We start from the raw sequence: 24,795 nt of genomic DNA, 5'->3' as shown, positions 1-24,795 counted from the left end.
TCCAAAGCTTCTACTATTAACCACAACACAATAGTGCTTCCTTCTGTCTCAGAGTTTCTGCATTAAGACTGCTGAGCTGCCTGTCCACAGCAATGTATGACCTAATGACACTTTCACTTACATTATATCATTTGATTTTAAAACTCCGTAAAGGAGGCATGATTATGTCTATTTTTCCACTGAAGAAACCAAGGTACTGACAGAATGACTTGCCCAATGTCCCACCATGAGCAGGTGGCAAAGCTAATTTCAGACCCAGGTCTCTTGATTTCCTTTCTACCCAACCATAGCATATCTCAAATAGAGACTTGTACTACAGTCAAGAAACATACATTTTAAAACTAAGAGCCTCAAATTCAGTCAAGTAAGTTAGCTTTTCTCAGGAAACAGAAGAATGAAACCGAAAGGATTCTTGTTACACTGAAATAAAGAACAGTGAATGTATACTTATTACTGATGACTTACAAGTAACAAACCATATCTGGCTCTTCCTAGACTATATCATATGTCAATTAATTACTACTGGGAGAACCCAAGATCATTTGAGGAAGACAGAGCTAGCTAAAACAACACAACAGCAAAGAGGCTGAGCTTTGAACTCCAAGAGCCTAACCAGGTCGACCCCAGACCTGTTCATCATGGAGCAGGTAGAGAAAGAATGAGGTGCTAGGACAAGTTCACGTTCCCCACTACACCTACAGGTGATTTCTTCTTCTTCTTGTATCTCAGAAAGGGAAGCAAAGAAGACCAATGCCTTTGCCTGGTTCCCCTTTACTTAAACAGAGAAATATAGATGCAGTAGAACTGAGTTCAAGAGGTCTTTATTCTATTAGATCCATAAAACAATTCTAGAAGATGATAAAGTATCGCAAAACACAGTACAATGCTGGTTTAATAATAATGAAATATATGGATAGGATCTTATGTTAAAAATTTTTGTAATATATTGTCTAAACCAGATAATTACACATTCTGCAAGAGATGAGGATATCAGGAGGGGCATATAAAATCATACTCTTGAGCTCCAAATGACTAAGTTGGAAGCATTAGCAAACTCCATGAAGGGGCAATTCAGAAGCTATAATGGGCTTAGTGCTGCTATTTAAGGTAACGAAACATTTTCTCTGCTTTCTGGATTCATTTCACCAAACGATTTCCTCAGCAGGTCAGATATAGATTTGCAGAAAGTGGAAAGCATTTTCCAGGAATAAAACAACTGATCCTTAAGGAACAGCTGCCTTAACTTTTCTGAATAATAAATCTTGGTCTGACATGCCTAGATTCCTCAGAGTACAGTCATTGATATCCTCAACCTCTTCCTAACCTTGCTAGACTCTGATACTTCACGTGTACTGAACACTATTACTGAGGGCATCACTGTACTAACTATGTAACCTGGACTAAGTTACTTCTTTGTGCCTCAGTTTCTCTGGCTCTAAAACTGGGATAGCAATAGTACCTACCCTCATGGAATTGTTCATGAGGATTAAACAACTGCTTAAAAAGGCCTTGGCACATAGTAAGTACTCAATAAACCTCAGCTGTTATCATTATTCCTGTTACAAAACAAAGTTTTTCCCTGATGTCAACAACTTTGCTCACTCAGTTCAGAATGTCTGAGATATGAATAGGAAAAAATTCTGTTTTAATGCCTGACCCTTAAGTTTTGATTTCATAATGAGAAGAACTGAAACCATCTCATTCTGTCTAGAACTTTATATGCCCTCCAAAGCATTTTATATTCATTATTCATTTGGATCTTCTAACAATACTGTGAAGGAAGTATAACATCAATTTATACTAGTCCAATTTTATAGAAAGGGGACAATAAAGTCCAGAATGACACTTTACTTAATGGTTATACTGCTACCAAATGGCAGAGGCCTAAATGCCAGGTTTTATGACACCCAAGCCAGAATTCTTTCAACTATGCAAGGTAAGATATTCTAAGATCCCTTTGGAGTAATTGAAACCATTCTATTTATATTAAATAAAGTCCACACTTTATTCAGATTTCCCTAGTTTCACCAAATGTTCTTTTTCTGGTGCAGGATCTCATCCGGGATACCACATTACACTTAATAGTCATGCCCTTTTTTCGCTGTGAGAGTTCCTCAGACTTCCTTGTCTTTGATGACCTTGACAGTTTTGAGGAGTACTGGTCAGGTATTTTCCTCAATTGGGATTCCTCTCTCAAATGGGATTTGTCTGAAGTTTTTCTCATGATTAGACTGGGGTTACGGGTTTTGGGGAGGAAGACCACAAAGGCAAAGTGTCATTCTCATCACATCATATCAAGAGTAATGCTATCAACGTGGCTCATCATCAATGATGATAATCTTGATCACCAGGCTAGTGTTTGTCAGGCTTCTCAGTGAAGTAAAAGTTAAAGTCACTTTTCCCCCTTTCCATACTATACTCTTTGGAAGGAAGTCACTATGCAAACCCATACTTAAGGAGTGAGGAGTATCTACATACATTACTTGAAATTTTTCTGCGTGGGGGATTTGTCTATTCTCTCCAATATATGTATTTATTTATTCAGTCATTCATTTATATCAGTATGGACTCATGAATATTTATAGTTTGGTTTATAATCCAATACTACTTTATTTTGTTGCTCAAACTGTTCCAACTTTCGTCTCTGGGAGCTCCTTCAGCTGGCTCTTCTGTCCCTTTGACATACTCCCAATCATTGTGATTTTTCATTTCAGCACTTCGCTTTTTTGTGGCTCAAGATGCTCCAAGCTCATCCTGTGTATTTACTGCCCCAGTCCTAGACTCAGTCATTTCCCCAAGGAGTCCTAATTCCTTTTATTGGAACCAAGATCTGGGCACTAGATGTGCTTTCCATCCTAGTTATTTTTCAGCCACATAGCTGCTAACAAAGATGCTTCATTCTGGCTGCACTGATGTGCACTGGGAACTCTAGCAGAAAAGCTCAGCTCTAGAGAACAGCAATCCCCTAAATTACTTTTTCTTTCTAACTTTTTTTTTTTTTGGCTGTGCAACTTGATTTATGGGATCTTAGTTTCCAGACCAGGGATTGAACCCGGGCCATGGCAGTGAAAGTGCCGAGTCCTGACCACTGGACCGCCAGGGAAGTCCCACTTTTTCTTTCAGAGAATAGGTAAGCCTAAGCAGAAAAAAATAATATGCAAATAATTTCCATTATAAACTAAGTTAGACAAACCATCAGGCTTGCTGTATTGTAAACCAACACAACATTGTGATTACAGAGCTGCAGAAGGATCCTTAGAATAACAGAGTCATTTGTCGGGGGTCGTCAGGGAGAATACTGATTGTATCTTCAGCTTTACCACATAACAGACACAGCATGGTATACTCCTAGAACAAGATAAAGTGCACAATTACCTTGAGGAACTGGGAGAAAGATGCTTCGTAACTTTCTCTGGTAAAACCGTTCTCTGTAAATTGTCATGGATATGGTGTCTGTACATTAGATCAATTTCTTCAACACCTATAAGCAATGTCTTAGGTTTAGTCTGTGTATCCCAGAGCCTTCTGTTTATATAAATTGAATACATGCTGACGCTCTATTTACTATGTATACAAGAATGTCACCTTGGAAATGCATGGCTATTTCCTGGACTTAGAAAACACACATACTGGGCTTACTTAGTGCTGCTATTTAAAGTAATGAAGCAATTTGAGTGTGGGCCCCTGAGGACAAATTCCTGTTCTTAGAGCCGTTCCTTTCTAGAATATTCAACACTAATAAGCAACAGAAATGAGTTTTAAAACAACAAAAAAGGAAAAAAATTTCCAAACCCAAAGAGCTATTTTTATCTACCCCAGAAAAAATAAACAATTATGTTAAATCCATTAGTATGTCATGTCTCATATTTAGATAGCTAGTTGTCTAGAATTTGATCTATTTAAGGAGTTTTTTGTTTCTTGGGTTTAACAAATGTCCAGACTGGTGACAGAAGTTATTTTGTTTTAGGCAAAAATCCTTAGGGCAAAGTCCTGTTCTTATAGCTGTTCCTTTCTAGAATATTTAATATGGTCATAAACTACAGAAACATATTTCTTTCAAAACTTTTACTCTAAAGCTTTTTATCTTCTTTAGGAAAACAAGCATCTATACTAAATCTATTAGTATTTCCACATCTGACTTTGAGATTGTTGGCTGCCTGGAAATTGATCAGTCAAGGCAGTTTGTGTTTCATGGGTCTCTCACTAGAGAGAGGGTCACGGAGATAAACAGTGACTACAGTACAAAGACTCAGAACCAGGCAACTGCCTTTCCATTTCCTACTAGAGAGTTCAGCAGGGAGACCTAGTTGTAGTAGTGGAAAGACTGTTTCTTAAAGACCACATTTAATTTTTTATTTTTGGCGGTACACAGGCCTCTCACTGTTGTGGCCCCTCCCGCCGCGGAGCACAGGCTCCAGACGCAGGCCCAGCGGCCACGGCCCACGGGCCCAGCCGCTCCGCGGCACGCGGGATCCTCCAGGACCAGGGCACGAACCCACGTCCCCTGCATCGGCAGGCGGACTCTCAACCACTGCGCCACCAGGGAAGCCCTAAAGACCACATTTAATTTTAAAGTCTATTCTACACAAACAGTAGAAACACAGGCTATAGCTCAGCAAACAAATATGAGTCTCATGAATCAAAAACAAAATTAAAATCTACTCTCTCCAAGGTTTTACTGCTTTCAAATCCTACTTTCACCTACCAGACATTACTAGTAGGATGTCACCCTCTCACTGGAAATGAAGAAAAAAGTAATAAAGTCAAAATGGGAAAATGTGTGAAGCTAGACAACTATTTGAGTTTTCAACCAATCTATCCATTGACAAGTTTTTATTACGTGCCTAAAGGCTCTGCAATGTGCCAGGTGCACCGGTAGACATGAGAGAAGGCAAGGACAAAGTCTGACCTTGCAAAACTTACAGTCTAACTTGGGAGAAAGGAAGAACCTAACACATGGTATAATCTGGAAAGGCTGTTACATCAGTAAGGCTGATTACAGCTGTAATCTTTAATTTACAGGCAGTCTGGAATCCAAATTCCATTGCAGGTCAATTATTTGGAATTCAGAAGCAGTTTCCCACAGAGGTAACGTTGCACATGGCAGTTAGGTTCCCAGAGAAATCCAGGAAGTCTTTTAAATTTATACTGCACAAGTACTATAGAATCTAACCACATATAGCAGTGCTTCTGTGGGAAAATATGTCTAGAATTCTCACTTGGGATGCCAGGAACACATTCTCACTTGGGATGCCAGGAATATGGTTGGATCAGGACATCCTTCACCCAAACTGACCAAGTTAGGAGAATCAGAATTCCCCCCAGTCATTCATGGAGACCTTCAAAGGCTCCACCTGGGCAAAGCCTGAGGGTAGAGATTTGGAAGGAAAGGTGGAGTGGGTGGAATCACCCTTGGGCAAGATCAGATCCTTGTTTTATGCTGAGGGTCCCATGGGCCTTTTCCCTCTATTATTACCTGCTAGTTCTGACCCTTAGTCCTCTCCTTCCCTGGTCCACAGAGGAACAGGGAGCAGTCTCACAGTTTTCCTCTTGTTTCCTGAGGCAAATATATAGTCCTTTTAATGGATTTTAGGGTGATATAAAAAATACCAGATACCTGTAATCATTTATAATTTATTTTCTGTTTAAACTCTGTACTTATGTCTCTATTTCCCCTCTACTCTTGCCATCAGAAAATCTTACTTTGTTTAACAATGGTTTTGTTAAAAATGAATTTGTTTAAAAACAGAATCTTTATCTTTTAGAGATTCATATTGAAATATTTACAGAAGTAGTAATATGTTTGGGATTTGCTCCAAAGTAATCCTGTGGGGAGATGTGGAAATGGTGAGGTACAAATAAAGCAAACTGAAGCTGGGTATTGGAGATTAATACACTATTCTGCCTACTTTTAATTATGTTTAAATTTCCCATAAAACATTTAAAACAAAACAAAATATTACCGATGGTGGGAATCCCATCTTGAACCTCAACGGCTGCTGGAATAAGATGGGGGCTGGAATGGGGTGGGGCTGAGGAAAGTAAGTCACAGCAGCTGAGTATGAAGAATTCTTGGGGTCATCAGACTAAGATGGAAGTTACCAGCTGGCCAGTCACAGGAGTCGGGGCCTGCTGTAGGTACAAGAAGAGCTCAGAAAAGGGAGAAAGCAGTATGGGCTGAACTATTAAGAATAAGAAGGAGATAGAATTTAAGTTCAGCTTGAAAGAGGTAAGATTTAGTTGGCTTGAAGGTAGTGAAAGGGACACGTTAAGTCAAGGACAAAGCACGAATAAAGACAGTGATATGGAATAGAGCAAGCACATCGCATATGGAGTAGCAGAGGAGTGACAGGATGATGTGTTTCCAGAAGATTAATTTGAGGGCAGTACGCACGACTATACTGTGGGGACTGCTGCAGTAATTTAGGTTTCAGCAGTATGGTCCGTGATACGAGGGGTGGCAGTGGAGACGGACAAAAGCAAGAGAAACTAAGGAAGAAAGGAGGGCAGGGAGGGCATTAGGGTTAAAGAAGGAGATCCAGGAGATATCCGATAGGTTTCATCAGGCACTGAGGGTGCGTGTGCTCAATGTCTGGGGGAGTACAGAGAAGGTTCCTAGACCAGAGACCAAAGCTCAGGGGAAAAGCAGTTAGGGAGAAACAGGAGAGGAAACCAGAGAGTAAGCAAAGGAACAGTCAAAATGATTTAAAAAGAAAGAAAAAAGTCTAGATCTATGGACCCCAGGGGAAGAAATGCTTCAAAAAGACAATGGTGGGCTTCCCTGGCGGCGCAGTGGTTGAGAGTCCGCCTGCCGATGCAGGGGACACGAGTTCGTGCCCCGGTCCGGGAAGATCCCACATGCCGCGGAGCGGCTGGGCCTGTGAGCCATGGCCGCTGAGCCTGCGTGTCCGGAGCCTGTCTCTGCAATGGGAGAGGCACGCATACCTCAAAAAAAAAGACAATGGTTATCAAAACCAGATCCAGAAGAGATATTAAGAGAGAGAAGAACTGAGGCAAGGTCACAGGATTTGGCCACCTTATAGGAAATCTATGAGAGAACAGTTTTAGTAAAGTGAAAATGAAAACCAGTTTGTAGGTTGTTAGGAGGAGCACAGGGAAATAAGGGAAATAGGGTAAAGAGGTACTCAAAGGAAAGAAGCAAAAGGAGAGATGATCAGAGGATGAATCAAAGAGGCAGCTGAGTGAAACAAAAGGATTTTAATTTATTTCTAACAAATAAAGAAGAACTAAATATATTTAATGTAAAAATGCTTTAAATCTCACAGAGAAAAGAGGATGCTAGGAAGAGAGAAGATAACATGAGATTCCTGAGGAAATGCAGTGGGGGTAGCCATAGAGAGGAGGAAATAAAAATCTCTACTACAGGAGGGAAGGAAGAGAGTCTAAAGTTGGGGCAATGCTATGAATAGTGTGCAAAAGGAGAGTAGTGAGAAATGAGGGAAAGGGAGGCTGGCCAGCCCAGCAAGAACCTTGGGATGGGGAGCTTGGATATTATACTGTAGCCGAAGGTGAACTACAGAAAGGCCAATGAGGTAGTCTGAAAGCATTATTTTAAGAAAAATATGCTGGTGGCAGAATATAGAATATGGGGGACGGGGGGAGTGGATGTTGGGAGAGAAAGGACTGGCGGTGGAGAGTCTAGTTTAAGAGTTTTTTCCAAGAGAATTCCACACTATATAGGCATTGTGACTATAGCCATCTTCCTTTAGCTTCTTCCTACCCCAAAGGAACTTCTGGGGAGCTTTGAAAATGGCTGTGCTCAGTCATAAAGGAAAATCAGCTAGACTTTGGTCTCATGGCAGTGACACACAATGGCTCAATTAGGGTATAAACAGGCAATCTCAATATCCACTTACAGACTCTAAAAAGCTCACAGGAGCTTCAGGAACTGCTGCAAAATAGCTATAAGCACTCCTTTCCTCCCATGAATGGACAGAGCTGCTTGTTTAAGCCCCCGACATGTTCATTCCCCTATTTGGCCACTATTCATTCACTGACATCTCGATTTTGCCGTAAGTGACATCTATCATATAAGTATCTTTGAGGCATAATTTTTGGATCCTGGGGAGATGTGGTCAGGATGTTGTTAAGATGGACCACAAGATATTAGACCAGATTCTGACAGGTGACTAAGTGCCTTCTTTCACACTGAAATAAGAATGAATGAAAGTGGTTATACTATTTTAAAGATTCTGCTGTAGAAGATTTTTTTCCCCTAATTATATAGTACCACCCAAATTTAAAGGATTAAAAAAAATTCCCTTGCCTGTTAAAACTCTTACCTCACATTTATATCCTCTGGATGAACATGTAGTTCACACTAAATAAGTAACTCAATCTGAGGGCTTGAAAGCGGAGGCAGTGAGGGACAGATACAGGTAAGTGTGTCCTCATGCTTTCCAGTTTGCCCTTGGCTCTCTCTCACTGTCCAGCTTTTCTTCCTGACCATTAGACCTGTGAATGAATCTTCAGCAACTTCAGGCCTACACCAGCCTGTAGAATTCTGTAGAATTCTTCACATGCTCTCACAATTGTATAAGGACTAATCCTTATACTACATCCCTATTCTCTATCCTTATATGGTTCAGCTTCTCTCCTCCAACCATGATACACCTATCCTGTCATTTTACTTATCAAATAATATTAAAATATCCTATTGCAATTGAGACTACAGAGTTGCTTGACTCTACAGGTCTATAAGAGAAACAAAGATAATCTCGTTAGCATGATTTCCACGCTCAGCAAGTATGGTGGCAGTGGGCAGGCCAACACTTAAAGCCAAGAATTGTGCCATCATGTAACTGGGTAGAGAAAAAAGAGGCACAATAGTAACCTCATATGAAGCCACAATGTGCTGTTCTTTACAAGCAAAATGAGATATCATTTGTAAGGCATGTGTTTTGCTTTGTGACTGTTGTGAAGACAGGTTTGAACAGATCCACCCACATCTGAAGTGTCTCTCAACTTACACAAGTGGAAGACAGGGATGGTCTCCTCTAAGATTCACTAGTACTTCATTTATGAAGATTATACCTAGATTTTTCAAGGGTACTCTTACTGTTCCCCTCCCCCCGCAATAACATACCCACATTTATACATTTACCTGAAATTCATCCATGATACTGAACGTATACTCATGCCTGGCTATTACATGATGACAATTCCTACAAAGATCTGCTGAAACAGAGAAAGACTTAATTAAGTCTTAGAAGGTGCCCTAAGACAGTAAAATTTCTAGTCTTAGCATAGTATTGCTTTGAAAGAATCTTAACTCTGTCATATTTAACACAGCAGGAAACCCATTATAATATCTACCTTGATAAAAAATCCAGACTCTGTCACACAGCAACACTATATAATTAAGAGCCTGAACTCAGAGACTTAATGTGCATATATTCATTCCTATTGAAAGCTCTCTAAGGTAATCAATTAACGGATATGTAAGTGTGTTTTTGAAACTAGCTGGACCTTTCTAACTATGTAGGAGCTTTTTTTCTCAGGAATGATAGAAATTGTGCTACTAACCAATCACAAACAAAAAGCTAACACTAGATGTTAAACTGAATTTAGCAGTAACAAAAGGCTCTAGTAAAAACAATACAGTAATAATAACTATGATACATTGGTGCTTAATGTGTGCCAGATACTGTTTTAAATACTTTGTAACTGTTTATTCACTTAATGTTCTCAGAAACCCAATGAGGTAGATACTACTGTTATCATGTTTGTAGGGATAAGGAAACAAAGGCACACTATGGATAAGAACTAGGAAGACCACAGCTGAGCTACGAAGTGTTGGAATCAGAATTCAAACCCAAGCTTTCTTGCTCCAGGGCCCTTGCTTTTGATCACTATCCTCTATTACCTGGAAAAAAATAGAGTTTAAAGGGGTACATGATACAGGAAAGAAAAAGATTCTTCTAATTTAGAACATTTTTCCATAGTCTGACTCTATTCTAAAGGCTTAGTGTCTTTCGCACCTTTCTTTCAAAATATCATTATTTGCACATTTAATCCTCATATAGTCAGAACATACCAAAAAATCAGGAGACAAGCAAAAAGCAAATGTGAACAATTTAAATAGTTGCCATAAGATCTGGGCACGAAAGTGCACATATACTTAATTTACTTGTAGAGATTCTTAGTGCCAACCTCAGAACTTATTTATTTTTATTATAGTTATTTGATTTCCTAGTATCAAGGATAAGGAATAGCATATGAAGGTAGCATACTTAATACTTACAGTAGCAAAAGAAAGAAACTATAAACTGACAGTAACAAAAGAGACAAAAGCTATAAAAGCAGAAACAAGACTAAAAAAACCATAGCATCCTAGAACCATTTAGTATAAGGGAAAACAGCCCTAAACACTTTAATAGCTGTTGGAGCACATCACTGTATTATATTATAGTAGAAAGTGAAAATTCACATGGAAGACCCTAAGTTAAAAAAAAAGTCCCTATATCTTGTTTCAGAAGACACAGTCTTTAAAGATAAACAAAAGAAAATTGGTGCCTGAATCATAAACTTCAGTTATCTGCAAAAGTCATTTATGTGGAATATCTGATGATGCTACATAAATGAGATGTGACCAACATTTTCCTCTTAAAAAACTAACTAGTGATTTTGTGTTGCAATATGATAGTGAAACAGGCCTCATAAGACTTTGTGCAACCTAACTCCCAAAAGCTGATACCTGCTAACGGGCTCAGATGGAAAAAAAGTCTACTTACGATCATAGGTAACTATTTCTTCTCCATCTTCCTCTTTCAAAGATTTGTTTGTGATCAGCATAAAGTCCCGCTTACTGCACACTGCACAGCCTATAAAGTTCAGCAAGAAAGATCCATTCTCCAGGCAGATGTTACCCTAAAATAAGAAAAACAGAATTTAATTTTCTTTTTTGAGGGGATTTTAATTTTCTTATATTTCAAAATCCTTGGTGAAAATGATTAATAGACTTACAGTCTCTAAAGACAAAAAACATGGCCAGAATTTACTTTCTTGAAGTGTACACCAAGTAATTTTTGAAATTACCAGCTTTCCTCTAGAAGTGTTATTCATAGTAAATAAAACTGAAGAAGTGTTAGAGCTTAGGACTGCAACTGTGTTTAAGAGGACTAAATGCAAATGGATATTTAGAAACAACTTAATGAAGTCTTAATACAACATGTGAAAAGGAAAAATCAGAAAAATCTAATAGCCAACACTATTAAATGAGGTATCATATTATAAAGCTAGAATGAAAATTCAATCAAAATGGAAACACTGAGCCAATGATAAAAATGATCTTATCCACTGTGATGCTCAGTTGACTGTTGAAACAGCATTTTTTCAAGCCTTAAAAATACCACAAAATAAACAAAGAGAAATAAACTCTCAGCTATATAGATGTCAGTCACTAGGATATGTGTGATTCAGGCAGAAAAGGTAAATTCCTCAATTCATCAGATTGACACCATGGCATTTAAAAGAGAAAGGGTTTTACTTGTCACTAAGAAACTGTAAACAACATACACTCCTGGCTCAAGGGAGGTCTTTGCTAAAGGCTTACTAATAATTGTTCAGAACTTAAAGTCACTTCATAAACTACCTAGTTCTACTCATTTCTTTATTTTTTAATTTTTATTTTATATTGGCGTATAGTTGATTAACAACGTTGTGTTAGTTTCAGGTGTACAGCAAAGTGATTCAGTTATACATGTATCTATTCTTTTTCAAGTTCTTTTCCCATTTAGGTTATTACAGAATGTTATTTCTTTTTTTAAAATTAAAGTATAGTTGACTTAAAATATTATAATTAGTTTCAGGCATGCAACATACTGATTCAATATTTTTGTAGATTATACTCCATATAAAGTTATTATGTAATATGGGTTATATTCCTTCTGCTGTACATTACATCCTTGTAACTTATTCATTTTATACCTAGTAGTTTGTACCTCTTCATCTCCTTTACGTCCTCCCATCCCTCTCCCCTCTGGTAACCACTAGTTTGTTCCACGAATCTGTGAGTTTGTTTCTGTTTTGTTTTGTTCATTCGTTTGAATAAACAAATTTATTTATCTATTTTAATATTTATTTATTTATTTAAATATTTATTTATTTTGGTTGCACCGGGTCTTAGTTAAGGCACATAGGATCTTCGTTGCGGCATGTGGGATCTTTAGTTGTGGCATGTGGGCTTCTTAGCGGCAGCATGTGGACTCTTAGTTGCGGCATGTATGTGGGATCGCCAACCAGGCATGGAGCCCGGGCCCCCTGCATTGGCAGTGTGGAGTCTCACCCACTGGGCCACCAGGGAAGCCCCTTTTTGATTTTTTAGATTTCACATATAAGTGAAAACATACAGTATCTGTCCTTCTCTGACTTATTTTGCTAAGCATAGTACTCTCCAGGTCCATCCCCGTTGTCGCAAATGGCAAAATTTCATTCCTTTTTATGGCTGAGTAATATATATCGTATATATATACTACATCTTCTTTATCCATTCATCTGTGATGGACACTTAGGTTGCTTCCACATCTTGGTTATTGTAAGTGATGCTGCTATGAATACTGGGGTGCATATATCTTTTTGAATTAGTGTTTTCATTTTCTTCGGATATACACCCAGGAGTGGACCTGCTGGATAATATTGTAGTTGTATTTTTAATTTTTTGAGGACCCTCCGCACTGTTTTCCATAGTGGCTGTACCAATTTACATTCTCACCAACAGTGTACTGGGGTTTCCTTTTCTTCACGTCCTCGCCAACACTTTATTTTTTAAGTGGCATGGGTCACATCTAGGCTTCCACCATGCTTCTATCAGCCAGACTTGCATTTAATTAAATTAAATTAATTAATTTATTGGTCGCACCACACGGCATATGGGATCTTAGTTCTCAGACCAGGGATTGAACCCATGCCCCCTGCAGTGGAAGCATGGAGTCTTAACCACCGGACAGCCAGGGAAGTCCCACCAACACTTATTATTTGTTGTCTTTTTGATAATAGCCATTCTGACAGGTGTGATGCGATCTGCATTTCCCTGATGATTAGTGATGTTGAGCATCTTTTCATGTGCCTGTTGGCCATGCCTTTCTTTGGAAAAATGCCGATTTAGGTCCTCCACCAATTTTTTTTTTTTTTTTTTGCTGTACGCGGGCCTCTCACTGTTGTGGCCTCTCCCGTTGCGGAGCACAGGCTCCGGACACGCAGGCCCAGCGGCCATGGCTCACGGGCCCAGCCGCTCCGCGGCATGTGGGATCCTCCTGGACCGGGGCACGAACCCGCGTCCCCTGCATCGGCAGGCAGACCCTCAACCACTGCGCCACCAGGGAAGCCCCTATTTTTTTTTTTTTTTTGATAGTAGTTCAACCTCATTTCTGACCAACAAAAAAACTGAGGTATTTTTAATAGTTAATGTGACTAAACCATTCAAACTAATGCATTTCTCCAATGCAGCTATGTGCCTGATACTGTGCAAAGCATGGTGGAGGATTCTGAGGACTGCAGGATGAGTCACAGACGTTTCTACCTTCAAGGAGCTTATGAAGTATGAGGGATTTAAAACCCATCTTAACCAATGCCACAGTGGAGCCTTCCTGGATTCCCAGCACCACCATTAACTAAGTGCCTTCGTAGTGCTATGTATTAAGAGGTTAACTCTGGTGGGGGGAAATCAAACTAACTTTGCAGTTTGGAGATACTAAAACATAGGCACATCAACATAACTACTAAAAGGGAAAAAAAGCCTTGGGATTAAAGTATAAATTTCCAGCTATTAAGAACAAGTGCTTTGATTTTTTTTAAAAATAAACTTTACTGAGGTATAATTTACACACAATAAAATCCACACATTGTAAGGGTATACATGAAAGAATTTTAACAAATGTATATACCAATGTAATCACTACCCCAATCAAGATACAAAAATTTCTGTCTTCCCAGGAAGTCCTTCCTGCTTTGCAGTCTATCTCCAACCCCTATCTCACCTCAGGCACCCACTGACCTGATTTCTATCTCCAGAGATTAGTTTTGCCTGTTCTAAAGTTTTACATAAATAGAATCATAAAGTATACTCTTTTACAGCCAGCTTCTTTTGCCTAAAATGATGTCCACGTTAATTATCTATGTTGTTGTATGTATTGGTAGTTCATTGCTTTTTTAATGCCAAGTGGTATCCCATTGCATGGATCGATCTGTTGATAGACATTTGGGTTCTTCCCAGTTTTTGGTTGTTATGAATAAAGTAGCTATGAAGATTCATGTATAAGTCTTGTGTAGACATATGCCTTTCTCTTGAGTAAATATCTAGAAGTGGAATTGCTGAGTCATACAGTAAAAATATGGTATATATATAAACTTTATAAGAAACTGCCAATTAGTTTCCATTTTCTATTCCCACGAGCAATGTGTGAGTTCCAGATTTCCCACATTCTCATCAACACTAGGTATTATGTCTTTTTTATTTTAGCCATTCTAATGATGTAAAGTGGTGTCTCATTGTAGTTTTAATTTATATTTCCCTGATGACTAGTGATGTTGAGCATCTTTTCATGGTGCTTATTAATATATCTTATTTTGTGAAATATCTATTCAAGTCTTTTGCCCACTTTTTGAAAAGTTAAATTGTTTATCCTCTTATTGAGTTATAAAAGTTCTTCATGTATCTTAGATACAAACCCTTTGTCAGATATAGGTATTACAAATATGGCGCACAGGCTTAACTGTTCTGCGGTATGTGGGATCTTCCCAGACGAGGACTCAAACCCATGTCCCCTGCACCGGCAGGCGGACTCCCAACCACTGTGCCACCAGGGAAGCCCTGGTTTGCCATTTTTTAAATGGTGTCTCTTGAAGAACAAACAGTTTTGATTTTTATGAAGTCCAGTTTATTAAATTTCTTTCATTGTTTGTGCTTGTCTTCTAAAACATCTTGCCTACCCCAAGATTGCAAAGATTTTCTCCTTTGTTTTCTTCTAGAAATTTTATAGTTTTAGCTGGTAGGTTTAGGCTTATGATCCATTTTGAAATAACTTTTATATATGGTCTGAGGTAAGGATCAAGTTTCATTTATTTCTATATGAATATCCAGTTGTTCCATCAACATTTGTTGAAAAGACTATCCTTTCCCCATTGCATTACATTGGCAACTCCGTGGAAAACTCAAATCATCCTATATATGTGGGTCTACTTTTGACTATTCTCTTCCCTTGATTTATATGTCTATCTTTTGCACTAATCTCACACTCTTTTGATTATTGTAGCTTTATAGTAAGTTTTTAAATTAGGTAGTTTACGTCCTATAATTTGGCTAGTCTAGGTTCTTTTCATTTCCATATAAATTTTAGAATCAGCTTATAACTTTTACAAAAAAGCCTGCTGGGTTTGCTTTTTGTTTTTTTTGTAATTTATTTATTTGTCTGTTTTTGGCTGCACTGGGTCTTCGTTGCTGCGCGTGGGCTCTTCGTTGTGGTGCGTGGGCTACTCTTCGTTACGGTGGCTTCTCTTGTTGCAGAGCATGAGCTCTAGGCGCGCAGGCTTCAGTAGCTGTGGCACGCAGGCTCAGTAGTTGTGGCTCACAGGCTCTAGAGCACAGGCTCAGTAGTTGTGGCGCATGGGCTTAGTTGCTCTGCGGCATGTGGGATCTCCCCGGACCAGGGCTTGAACCCGTGTCGCCTGCATTGGCAGGCGGATTCTTAACCACTGCGCAACTAGGGAAGCCCCTCCTGCTGGGGTTTGAACTGGGACTGCCTTGAATCTATAAAAGCTGACTGCCAAAGACTCCAAGATATTAAGTAATTTTTTAAAAAGTCTTAAAAGAATAAAGATCTAAATACCATTTTCAAATAAACAGAACTCTGAACAGAACTGCACACATAAACACAGGCACCTTATACAATATGGTCTAACCTCTGTAATCTGACTATATAAGCAGGCAGAATGTAAACTTTCAACACTGAGGGAAGAGAAAAGGGATCTATGTATCAGTTGTGAGGTAGGGAAATAAATTCTTGAAATGGCAAATGCAAGTACAGTAAATAAGAAACTGATGGGGCTTTCTCTAAGGGACTTGGTCATTTGAACGTGAGGATAACCTTCATCAGTGAGGCATGATTCTTTTATTAGATGAAACAAGATTATTAATGTCCAAATTTGGGAAAGTAAATTAAAGCATACAATATTCAGAGAAGCTTTTGAGGCTCTCACAATGGGAGGGAAAAGAAGAAAAAAATCTAAATCAATTCCACAGTAATAACAGTAAACTATAACAGTTTCGAGAAGACAGGAAAAAAGACAAACATTAAATATCCTTAGAAAATGTGATTCAGCTAAATCCTGGTTGAGGATCTATAAAGGTATACAAATGTGCAAGAAGAAATGGTTGAGGGACTTCCCTGGTAGTTCAGTGGTTAAGAATCCGCCTGCCAATGCAGAGGACACGGGTTCAAACCCTGGTCCGGGAAGATCCCACATGCCGCGGAGCAACTAAGCCCGTGTGCCACAACTACTGAAGCCTGCGTGCCTAGAGCCCGTTCTCCACAACGAGAAGTCACCGCAATGAGAAGCCGCGTACCGCAACGAAGAGTAGCCCCCACTCGCTGCAACTAGAGAAAGCCCGCGCACAGCAACGAGGATCCAATGCAGCCAAAAATAAATAAATAACTAAATAAATTTATTTTAAAAAAAGAAGAAGTGGTTGAATACTATGATGATAATTAGTATGAAAGTATATTATGATAAACTCATACAAATTTGAGAAATCCGCAACTATACTGACAATGATTGGGCCAATTTGCTTCTTCCAAAAAACTATTATTTCAGATGGTATAACTTAACAGTGCATACGTTTTGTCAGGGAGTACTTAAAATTGAAAATACAGTTTTTAAAGAACCAAATTCTAGTTTTGCTAATTTTCTCTATTGTTTTTCTATTTCCTAATTTCTACTCTAGTCTTTATTATTTCCTTTCTTCTGCACGCTTTGGGTTTACTCTGCTCTTGTTTTTTTCACTGACTTAAAGTGGAAAGTTAGGTTATTGATTCCAGATTTTTTCTTTTAATAAAGGCATTTTAAAATGCATCATTTTAAAGCATCCATTTCCATACAATTGTTTTACCAATTATATATCAGACTCAGCATTTAATTAAATATGGCTTAATGCTAAGCAACAATTTGAGTACGTGAACTTTTGTAGTTTAATTTTAAGTGAGGTATATAAAACATAATTTCTAATTTAAACATAACTAATTTACACTGATTACGTCCTTCTGATTAACCTAAATTTAAGTTATATTTCTGTATTGCTGCTGAATTACTAATAATTTTAAAGCTGAAACTTGAACTATATGAAATATAGGTTTCCTTTCCAGTTTGATGTGGAAATGTTTTATTACCATTTTGGGCCTGATCAGTTATTTTAGAAAACGCAGTAGAGTTCTAGTTCCAACTGGTTTGCTAAATGCTTTTATGAATGAAAAAAAAGTTTGGTTCACAGTTGAGTAAAAAAATTTGAGTTCAGAAAATTAGTATGGTTCATTTTCAATCTGATTCATGCTTGAGTTCAAGTTCTTGGCGTAATTTTACAAGCAAGTGGGCCAGAGCTCTGTTAGAAATTTTCTAGCCTGTGGAAAACATCCACCACAAAACTCCAGAAATTTTATGAAACCAAAGATAAATAATCAAACATTTATTACCTCCTCATTCTGCATTTAGACCTACCCAACATGCTAATCCATTATTTTCCTCTGCCAAACTTTCTGAATGAGTGGACTATACTACCACCACCTGAGTACCTTTTCCTTTGCTAGGCTTAAGCAGAGTGGCTTCTGCTCTTACCGCCCTTAAAAATATCTCATGACTTAAAAAAATCCCAGAGTTGGAAGGATCCTTGAGATTTCAAGTAGTCATTTAGTCTCTATGGAACAACAGGAAGAGAGTTCAATTCCTCTAAGGTTACCCATTCTATTAAAAAAAAAAAAAAACTGTTAGAAAATTCTTTATTCTGATTCAAAGCCTACAACCCCCTAACATCCACCCACTAATTATTTCTAAATCTGCCTTCTGAAATTTCAAAGAAAAGCTCAGTTCTTCCTCATGACAGCCCTTTATTTCTTTGAGAACAGAATAAAATCAGAGAAAACTGCTGCAGGTACTTTCCCGGTTTTCCAGTCACCTCAGTGCTTTTCTCTACTCTTCTTCCTATACTTTTATTTTCACTTCCTAAATTAATTTATTCCCTGAAGCTCAGTTCTTGATTCTGGTTGATTCTGTACATTCTTTTCCTAAGAGAACAAATTATTTCTATTTTGACTCCTTTATTTGGCTGATTCATCTGTTTGAATCTCTTACCCAAACTGCCATCCTATATTTTCACTTGACTCCTGGGATGTTACATTCTCAACCTCGGATGAAACATGATAAAAAAAAAATCTGATCATTTGCTCCCCCAATTTTGGTTCTCCCTCCCTCCCAGATGGCTCCAATTTCTGTAATACTTCCAAATTTCCCAGCTGCCTAGATTGTAAACCCTTAGATCATCGTCAGCTCTTCTTTTCTTCCTTCCTACATTAAATTGGTTGAATCCTGTTACTTCTTTCTTTGAAATGAGGACTTGCACTTCCCTAGTGGTGCAGTGGTTAAGAATCCGCCTGCCAATGCAAGGGACACGGGTTCAAGCCCTGGTCCGGGAAGATTCCATATGCCACAACTACTGAGCCTGCGCTCTAGAGCCCTTGAGCCACAGCTACTGAGCCCGCGTGCTGCAACTACTGAAGCCCACGCTCCTAGAGCCCCTGCTCCGCAACACAAGCCACCCTAATGAGAAGCCCGCACACCGCAAGGAAGAGTAGTCCCCGCTCGACGTAAGACGCAACTAGATAAAGCCCCTGCGGAGCAACAAAAACCCAACGCAGCAATCAATCAATCAATAAATGAGGTCTTCATCATCTCATGCCTATACTACTGTTGCTATTTGGTTCCCCAAATGCTCTGTAGGGCTGTCCTTTTACATCTTCCCCCATCCCATCATCTCAACATACAACCATAAGATTCACTTTCCTAAATAGCAGATTTCAGAATCATTTCCCTATTCAATTTTTTTGTATAGTTGCCCAATGCCTAAACTTCTCAATATAATTTTTGTCTTTTGATTAGCTCAACTCTTAAAAATCCAACCTAACATCCATTTTTTTTTTTTTTTTTTTTTTTTGCCACACCGCAGCATGTGGGATCCTAGTTCTCCGACCTGGGATCAAACCTGTTCCCCCAGCAGTGGAAGCATGGAGCCAGGGAATTCCCCAACCTAATATCTTTAACACTATCCACGGCAAACATCTCCCTCATGGTGCCTATAATTTGCAGTTTTTGTTACTGGATTCACAAAAATCTCTTTTTAAACTTAAAAAAAAAGTATGAAAAAGAACACAACACAGAAATGTGAAACATAAAGGTACAGCATAATGCCTCTACCTATTAAATATCAGTAGTACCCCAGTGTGACAACCAACAATGCCTCCAGATATTGTCAAATGTCCCTTGGGAGGCAAAACCACTCCCAGTTGAGCGCCACTGCTCCATTCACTTTCATTACTCATTCACTCATGGTGTTCCATTCTATGGCTATATCACATTTTTCCAGTCTACTACCACAAACAATGCTGTTATGAACATTCTTATACCAGTCTCCAGGAACACACTAGGCACATGCATTTATCTGTCTAAAATGGGAACTGCTGGGTCATTCAGCAGGCATTATCTTTAACTTTTTTTCTTTTTTCTGATAATGCTAGACCTTTTTCAAAGAGGTTGTACCATGTGAGTGCTCATGTTGTTATAAAACCTTCCCAAAAGACTAAGTATTATTCAAAATATTAAGAGACAGGACCAACTACAAAGATTTTCTACCTCCCAACCAATATGAGAATCCTTGTTCTTGTTATTTTCCCCCAGCCTCAGCTCCTCCTTTCCTTTTCTACCCTAGTCACACCTATCCTTCAAGTCCCAACTGAAGTCCACCTTTCTGTTGGGAGAACAGCTCTATCCTCTATTGCTCTCCCCTTTCTCTAAACAGGAATAGCATTTATGGACCGTACTAGTCATTTTTTGTTAATCACGTGCTCCCGTAAAATGTAAGCTCTTTGGCAGCACGGAAGCTGCCTTTTATTTCTTCTTGGGTATCCCTTTCTGGCCTGGCAAAGTAATCTAGTTACACGCATACAAACGTTCAGTAAGTATATCTTGAATGAATGAGAGTAAACAAACTTCTCAATCTCCTGAGCTTGAAAGGAACAGAGATTTAAAAGAAAGTAACAGCCTGGAAACCTGAGTTCTAGTCTTGGCTCTCACACAAACTAGAATGTGCACTTCGCCAAGTGATTTCCCCTCTCTAGGAATTAGTTTCATCTGCAAAATTGGGTTAGAATAGATGACCTAAGAGGTCCCTTCCAGCGCTAGAATTCAGGAAGAGCACTGAACGTTATCAAATGAAGCTTGAGGATGAGACCAGGGTAGAGATGGGGGTGTCCCTCTGTTGTCGACTGGGTTGCTGGTGGTGGTAGGGTTTCATTTGTTTTCCCCTTGGAGCTCAAGAGAAATGGGGTGACGGCTGCTATCAGTCGCCAGAGCGGGGATCAGCAGGAACCGACGGCTACAGGCCATCCCCGCTGACAAGTGCCTACATACAGCTGCCGCGTCACTGGATGGGGCGGAGCGGCTGAGTCCGCCCCGCGCCCGGCCTCCCATGAAGGCCGGCCGGGGATATAAGAAGCCTCGGGGGCGGCCATGGGCCAAAGGAGAGGGAAGTTCTCGGCGCCCACTCGCTCACCCGGTTGGGATATTCCTTCTCCACACAGTCCCCACACATCGCGACGCAGTTAACGGAGAAGTTCCTCCGCTGCTTCCGGGAAGAGGAAACCTCGCGAGAGCTCAGAGAAAGTCGCCGCATGCGTCCAGAGTACTCACCCTAGAGTGTTGGGTCTTAGGAGCTAATTCCAAGTCTCCGCCCCTTAGCAACTATTGTTAAGGCTGGGTCTGGTCTCCCAGACAACAACCGACGGCAAAGGGTAGGACTTTAGAAACCTTCCGAGAGAGAGGAAGGGACCGTGGACCACATGGCAGGAAGGGGAAAGGGATCTTGGACCGAGCAAAGTTCCAATAGGCGCCTTCCTGAGTCTAGGCTGACAGAAAGCCAAGTCACAATACACAAGAAAGGGAATTGTTTTTTGCTGCTTCAGCTTACTCCATATATAAAGCTGAAATTACAATTTGGGTACCTTTCCGTACCATTTCTTAGGGCAGTGGGAGTGAAAGTTCAGATCTTGGCAGGGGAATAAGCAATAAATGAAGTGTTTGGGAAGAGGCACTTATAGTTCTGCAGAGAATCTCGTGAAAACACAAAATGTTAATAATAAATGACTATTCCAGAGTCCTCTGGAGGACAAAGCAATGGGAAACGTGTTTCTATCTCTCTATGTGTCTTCCTTTTCAGATGAGGAAACCAAGGAAACAGTGGTTAAAGGTCTTGTCTAGGGTAACAAAATTACTCAGTAGTCAGCCAGGACTAGACTCGGTTCCTACCCTGGGCTCAGCACCTTTTTAATACAGTAGCCAGTAGCCACGTGTGGCTATGAAACACTTTTTTTTTTTTTGGCGGTACGCAGGCCTCTCACTGCTGTGGCCTCTCCCGTTGCGGAGCACAGGCTCCGGACGCGCAGGCTCAGCGGCCATGGCTCGCGGGTCCAGCTGCTCCACGGCATGTGGGATCTTCCTAGACCGGGGCACGAACCCGTGTCCCCTGCATCGGCAGGTGGACTCTCAACCACTGCGCCACCAGGGAAGCCCTATGACGCACTTTTAATGTGGCAGATTGAACTGAGATGTGTTGTAAGTACATCCTGCACACTAGATTTGGAAGACAGTATAAACAAGGTAAACTATTTCATTAGTAATTTTTATATTGATACATGTTGAAATAATTGTGCTAAAATATATTATTAAAATTAATTTCACCTGTTTCTTTAATCTGGCTACCAGAAAATTGAAAATTACACAAATTATATTTCTACTGGATGGGGCTGGTCTATGCAGTTCTCTCTTGATCCACTTTTAAATGTGTCATAATTATTCCAGCAACTTTATTTAATTTTAATTAATTTATTTTTGGCTGTGTTGGTTTTTCTCTAGCTGCGGCAAGCGGGGCCTACTCTTTGTTGCAGTGTGTGGGCTTCTCATTGCAGTGGCTTCTCTTGTTGCGGAGCACAGGCTGTAGGTGCACGGGCTTCAGTAGTTGTGGTGCGCAGGCTCAGTAGTTGTGGCTCACGGGCTCTAGAGTGCAGGCTTAGTAGTTGTGGTGCACGGGCTTGCTCTGCATGTGGAATCTTCCCGGACCAGGGATTGAACCCATGTTCCCTGCATTGGCAGGCGGACTCCCAACCACTGCGCCACCAAGGAAGTCCTGTGTCATCTGTTTTTAAAGCCTAATGCAGACTTAATTTTACTAACCGCTGTATCTGTTTTATTCAGTTCTATAGACATTTGTTGAGTGCCTTCACTGCAAGGAACGGTGGCAACAACAGAAAGATGAGAAAGACTTTGTCCTACTCTCCAGATCTTCACAATAGAGTCTGAGAGATAAAATGAGCACAAATACCTATAATTACTGGCAGATTGTGTTATAAGAGCACAAAATGGAAAGACTATTTCCAGGTGAGGGATTGGGAAAGAGGAATTTAGGACTTGAAGAATATGTAGGATTTCAAAAAGCAGAGAGTTTTAGTATACGAATTCCAGGTGGACAAATGCAAGGAGTTTGGATTTTACTCTGCATGTAACAGGGAGCCCCTGAGAGTTTGAACAGGAGAGTAATAACAGAACTGTGGTTTAGGAGGATTATTTTAGCATTTTATTGGGATTGCTTGGAACTGGTAGAAATTGGACATGGAAAGGCAGACCCTAACAGGAACCACAAGGGGGAGATATATAGCTTTCTGCCTCATCACTAATAAAAAACATGTATAATTTTAACAATTAAACAAATAGAAAATTACGCTGCAGTCAAAGATCTCAAAGAGTAGGTTTTGGGCATGAACTGATTTAATTTTCTGAGACATGAAAGGCAATCTACATATTTACCAGCATTGTTTTTACCTTCCCAGAGTGGTATAGTATCTTGTTACTAAAATGAGCAAGTGAATAAAAAGGTCATCTTATTCATAGGCACAAAAATTCAAGAGCTAAAGGCTATCCACCCAGTGAAGTTCTCTGGGTAAGTGTCATTCCCAGAAGGGAATGGTATGTGTCATTCCTTCCATTGTCTCGAGGAAAGTGTGAAGTAGGAGTGGTATTTACCTGGCCTCACCTGCCTGGGGTGAATGAATTAGCAGCAATCCTGGGTTGACCCTGTGAGCCCACGAGAGCCTGGCTGAAAGCAGGTACAACAGAGCTTCTGAAAGTTCAGGGCTGGCCTTTTTTTTTTTCAGTTCAGTAGCCAAGTTGTACTTTCTTCCCTTTATGGTTCTCATAGCTATTCAGGTTATAAACTCCGGCTTTTAAATACATGGCATTAAAAAACAAGGGAATAGGATGAAGTGAGAGAGTAGCATTGACATATATACACTACCAAATGTAAGATAGATAGCTAGTGGGAAGCAGCTGCATTGCACAGGGAGATAAGCTCAGTGCTGTGTGACCACTTAGAGGGGTGGGATAGGGAGGGTGAGAGGGAGATGGAAGAGGGAGGGGATATGGAGATATATGTATAAATATAGCTGATTCACTTTGTTATACAGTAGAAACTAACACACCATTGTAAAGCAATTATACTCCAATAAAGATGTTAAAAAAAAAAAAAGCAATGGAATAGCTACTGTTTCATTTTATTCTGTTTTCTTCAGTTCTCCTCACTTTTTTTTTCACATACAAATGATCATTTCCATATGCAATTTTAATGATTTATGTCAAAATCTCTGATGTAGTAGCCTTTGGGGAAATATTATCCCTCAAATCTTACATGGATTGGGATGGATTTAATAATCAAAATGTAAGAGGGTTTTAGATATGCTTTTATCTTATTCTATTTCTAATGTGTGCCCCAAGAATATAGTAAGACTCAGAGCAGACTTTTGTTCTCTCCTACCTATGTCGACTCTGAGAGGTGAAGGAGTTTGGAATTTTCGGAGAAGCTGAGGGAGTGAAGAAAGGGAAGTCAAGAGGCTTCTATTTTGTCCTGGAGAATGGCCAGCAGAGGGAGGGTTTGCTTCCAGGAAATTCAGGCACAAAATCCACAGGAGTCAAGAAGCTTGGGTAGTTTTTACTTGGAATGGAGAAGGGGTACATAGACGCTGCATGGTATACTTGGGAAATAACATGATGATATAAAGTTGAAATTTTGGGGGCTTCCTTGGTGGTCCAGTGGTTAAGACTTTGCCTTCCAGTGCAGGGGCTGCAGGTTCGATCCCCGGTTGGGGAGCTAAGATCCCACATGCCTCGCAGCCAAAAAACCAAAACATAAAACAGAAGCAATACTGTAACAAATTCAGTAAAGACTTAAAAAAAAGAGGTTCACATTAAAAATAAATAAATAAAGTTAAAATGTTAGATTGCAGTCCTAATTGTATCTTAATAAAAGTAGGACCATAAGCAAGTCTACTTATTGGCTGGGCTTTAATGTTATCGTCTGTAAAATAATGAAAATAATGAATATAACTACCTTACAGGGTTACTTTATAAAATGATACACAAATGTTTTAGATATATGAGTATATACATATGACTCAGGGGTGCCAAGAAAAA

General features: G+C 39.6%; 1 protein-coding gene across 5 annotated transcripts; it reads right to left on the bottom strand.

Moving 5' to 3' along the window:
* Positions 1 to 805: 805 nt before the first annotated feature.
* CHURC1 (churchill domain containing 1) lies at positions 806 to 20,988 on the bottom strand. Of its 5 annotated transcripts, none has more exons than XR_016392194.1 (5): positions 20,831 to 20,970; positions 10,755 to 10,890; positions 9,125 to 9,198; positions 5,964 to 6,132; positions 806 to 3,348 (listed from the first exon to the last, which is right to left on the bottom strand). XR_016392194.1 is itself a non-coding variant. In XM_022570359.2 (4 exons), exons 1-4 carry the CDS (start codon positions 20,948 to 20,950, stop codon positions 3,256 to 3,258), a joined length of 420 nt encoding a protein of 139 aa, XP_022426067.1. In that variant the 5' UTR covers positions 20,951 to 20,988; the 3' UTR covers positions 806 to 3,255. The 5 variants fall into 5 exon arrangements, 2 of the variants coding, with proteins under 2 accessions (XP_022426067.1, XP_022426066.1); XR_016392196.1 differs by having other exon boundaries at positions 5,964 to 6,129; XR_016392195.1 differs by having other exon boundaries at positions 9,125 to 9,195.
* Between the last annotated feature and the right edge of the window lie 3,807 nt (positions 20,989 to 24,795).

The sequence above is a fragment of the Delphinapterus leucas genome, chromosome 2, assembly GCF_059928025.1.
Source record: "Delphinapterus leucas isolate spDelLeu-1000000601 "Yukka" chromosome 2, BTC_Dleu_Yukka2, whole genome shotgun sequence".
Classification (NCBI taxonomy): Eukaryota; Metazoa; Chordata; class Mammalia; order Artiodactyla; family Monodontidae; genus Delphinapterus; species Delphinapterus leucas.
Note: the sequence above shows the minus strand (reverse complement) of the source record. Positions and strands in the feature narration are given on the sequence as shown.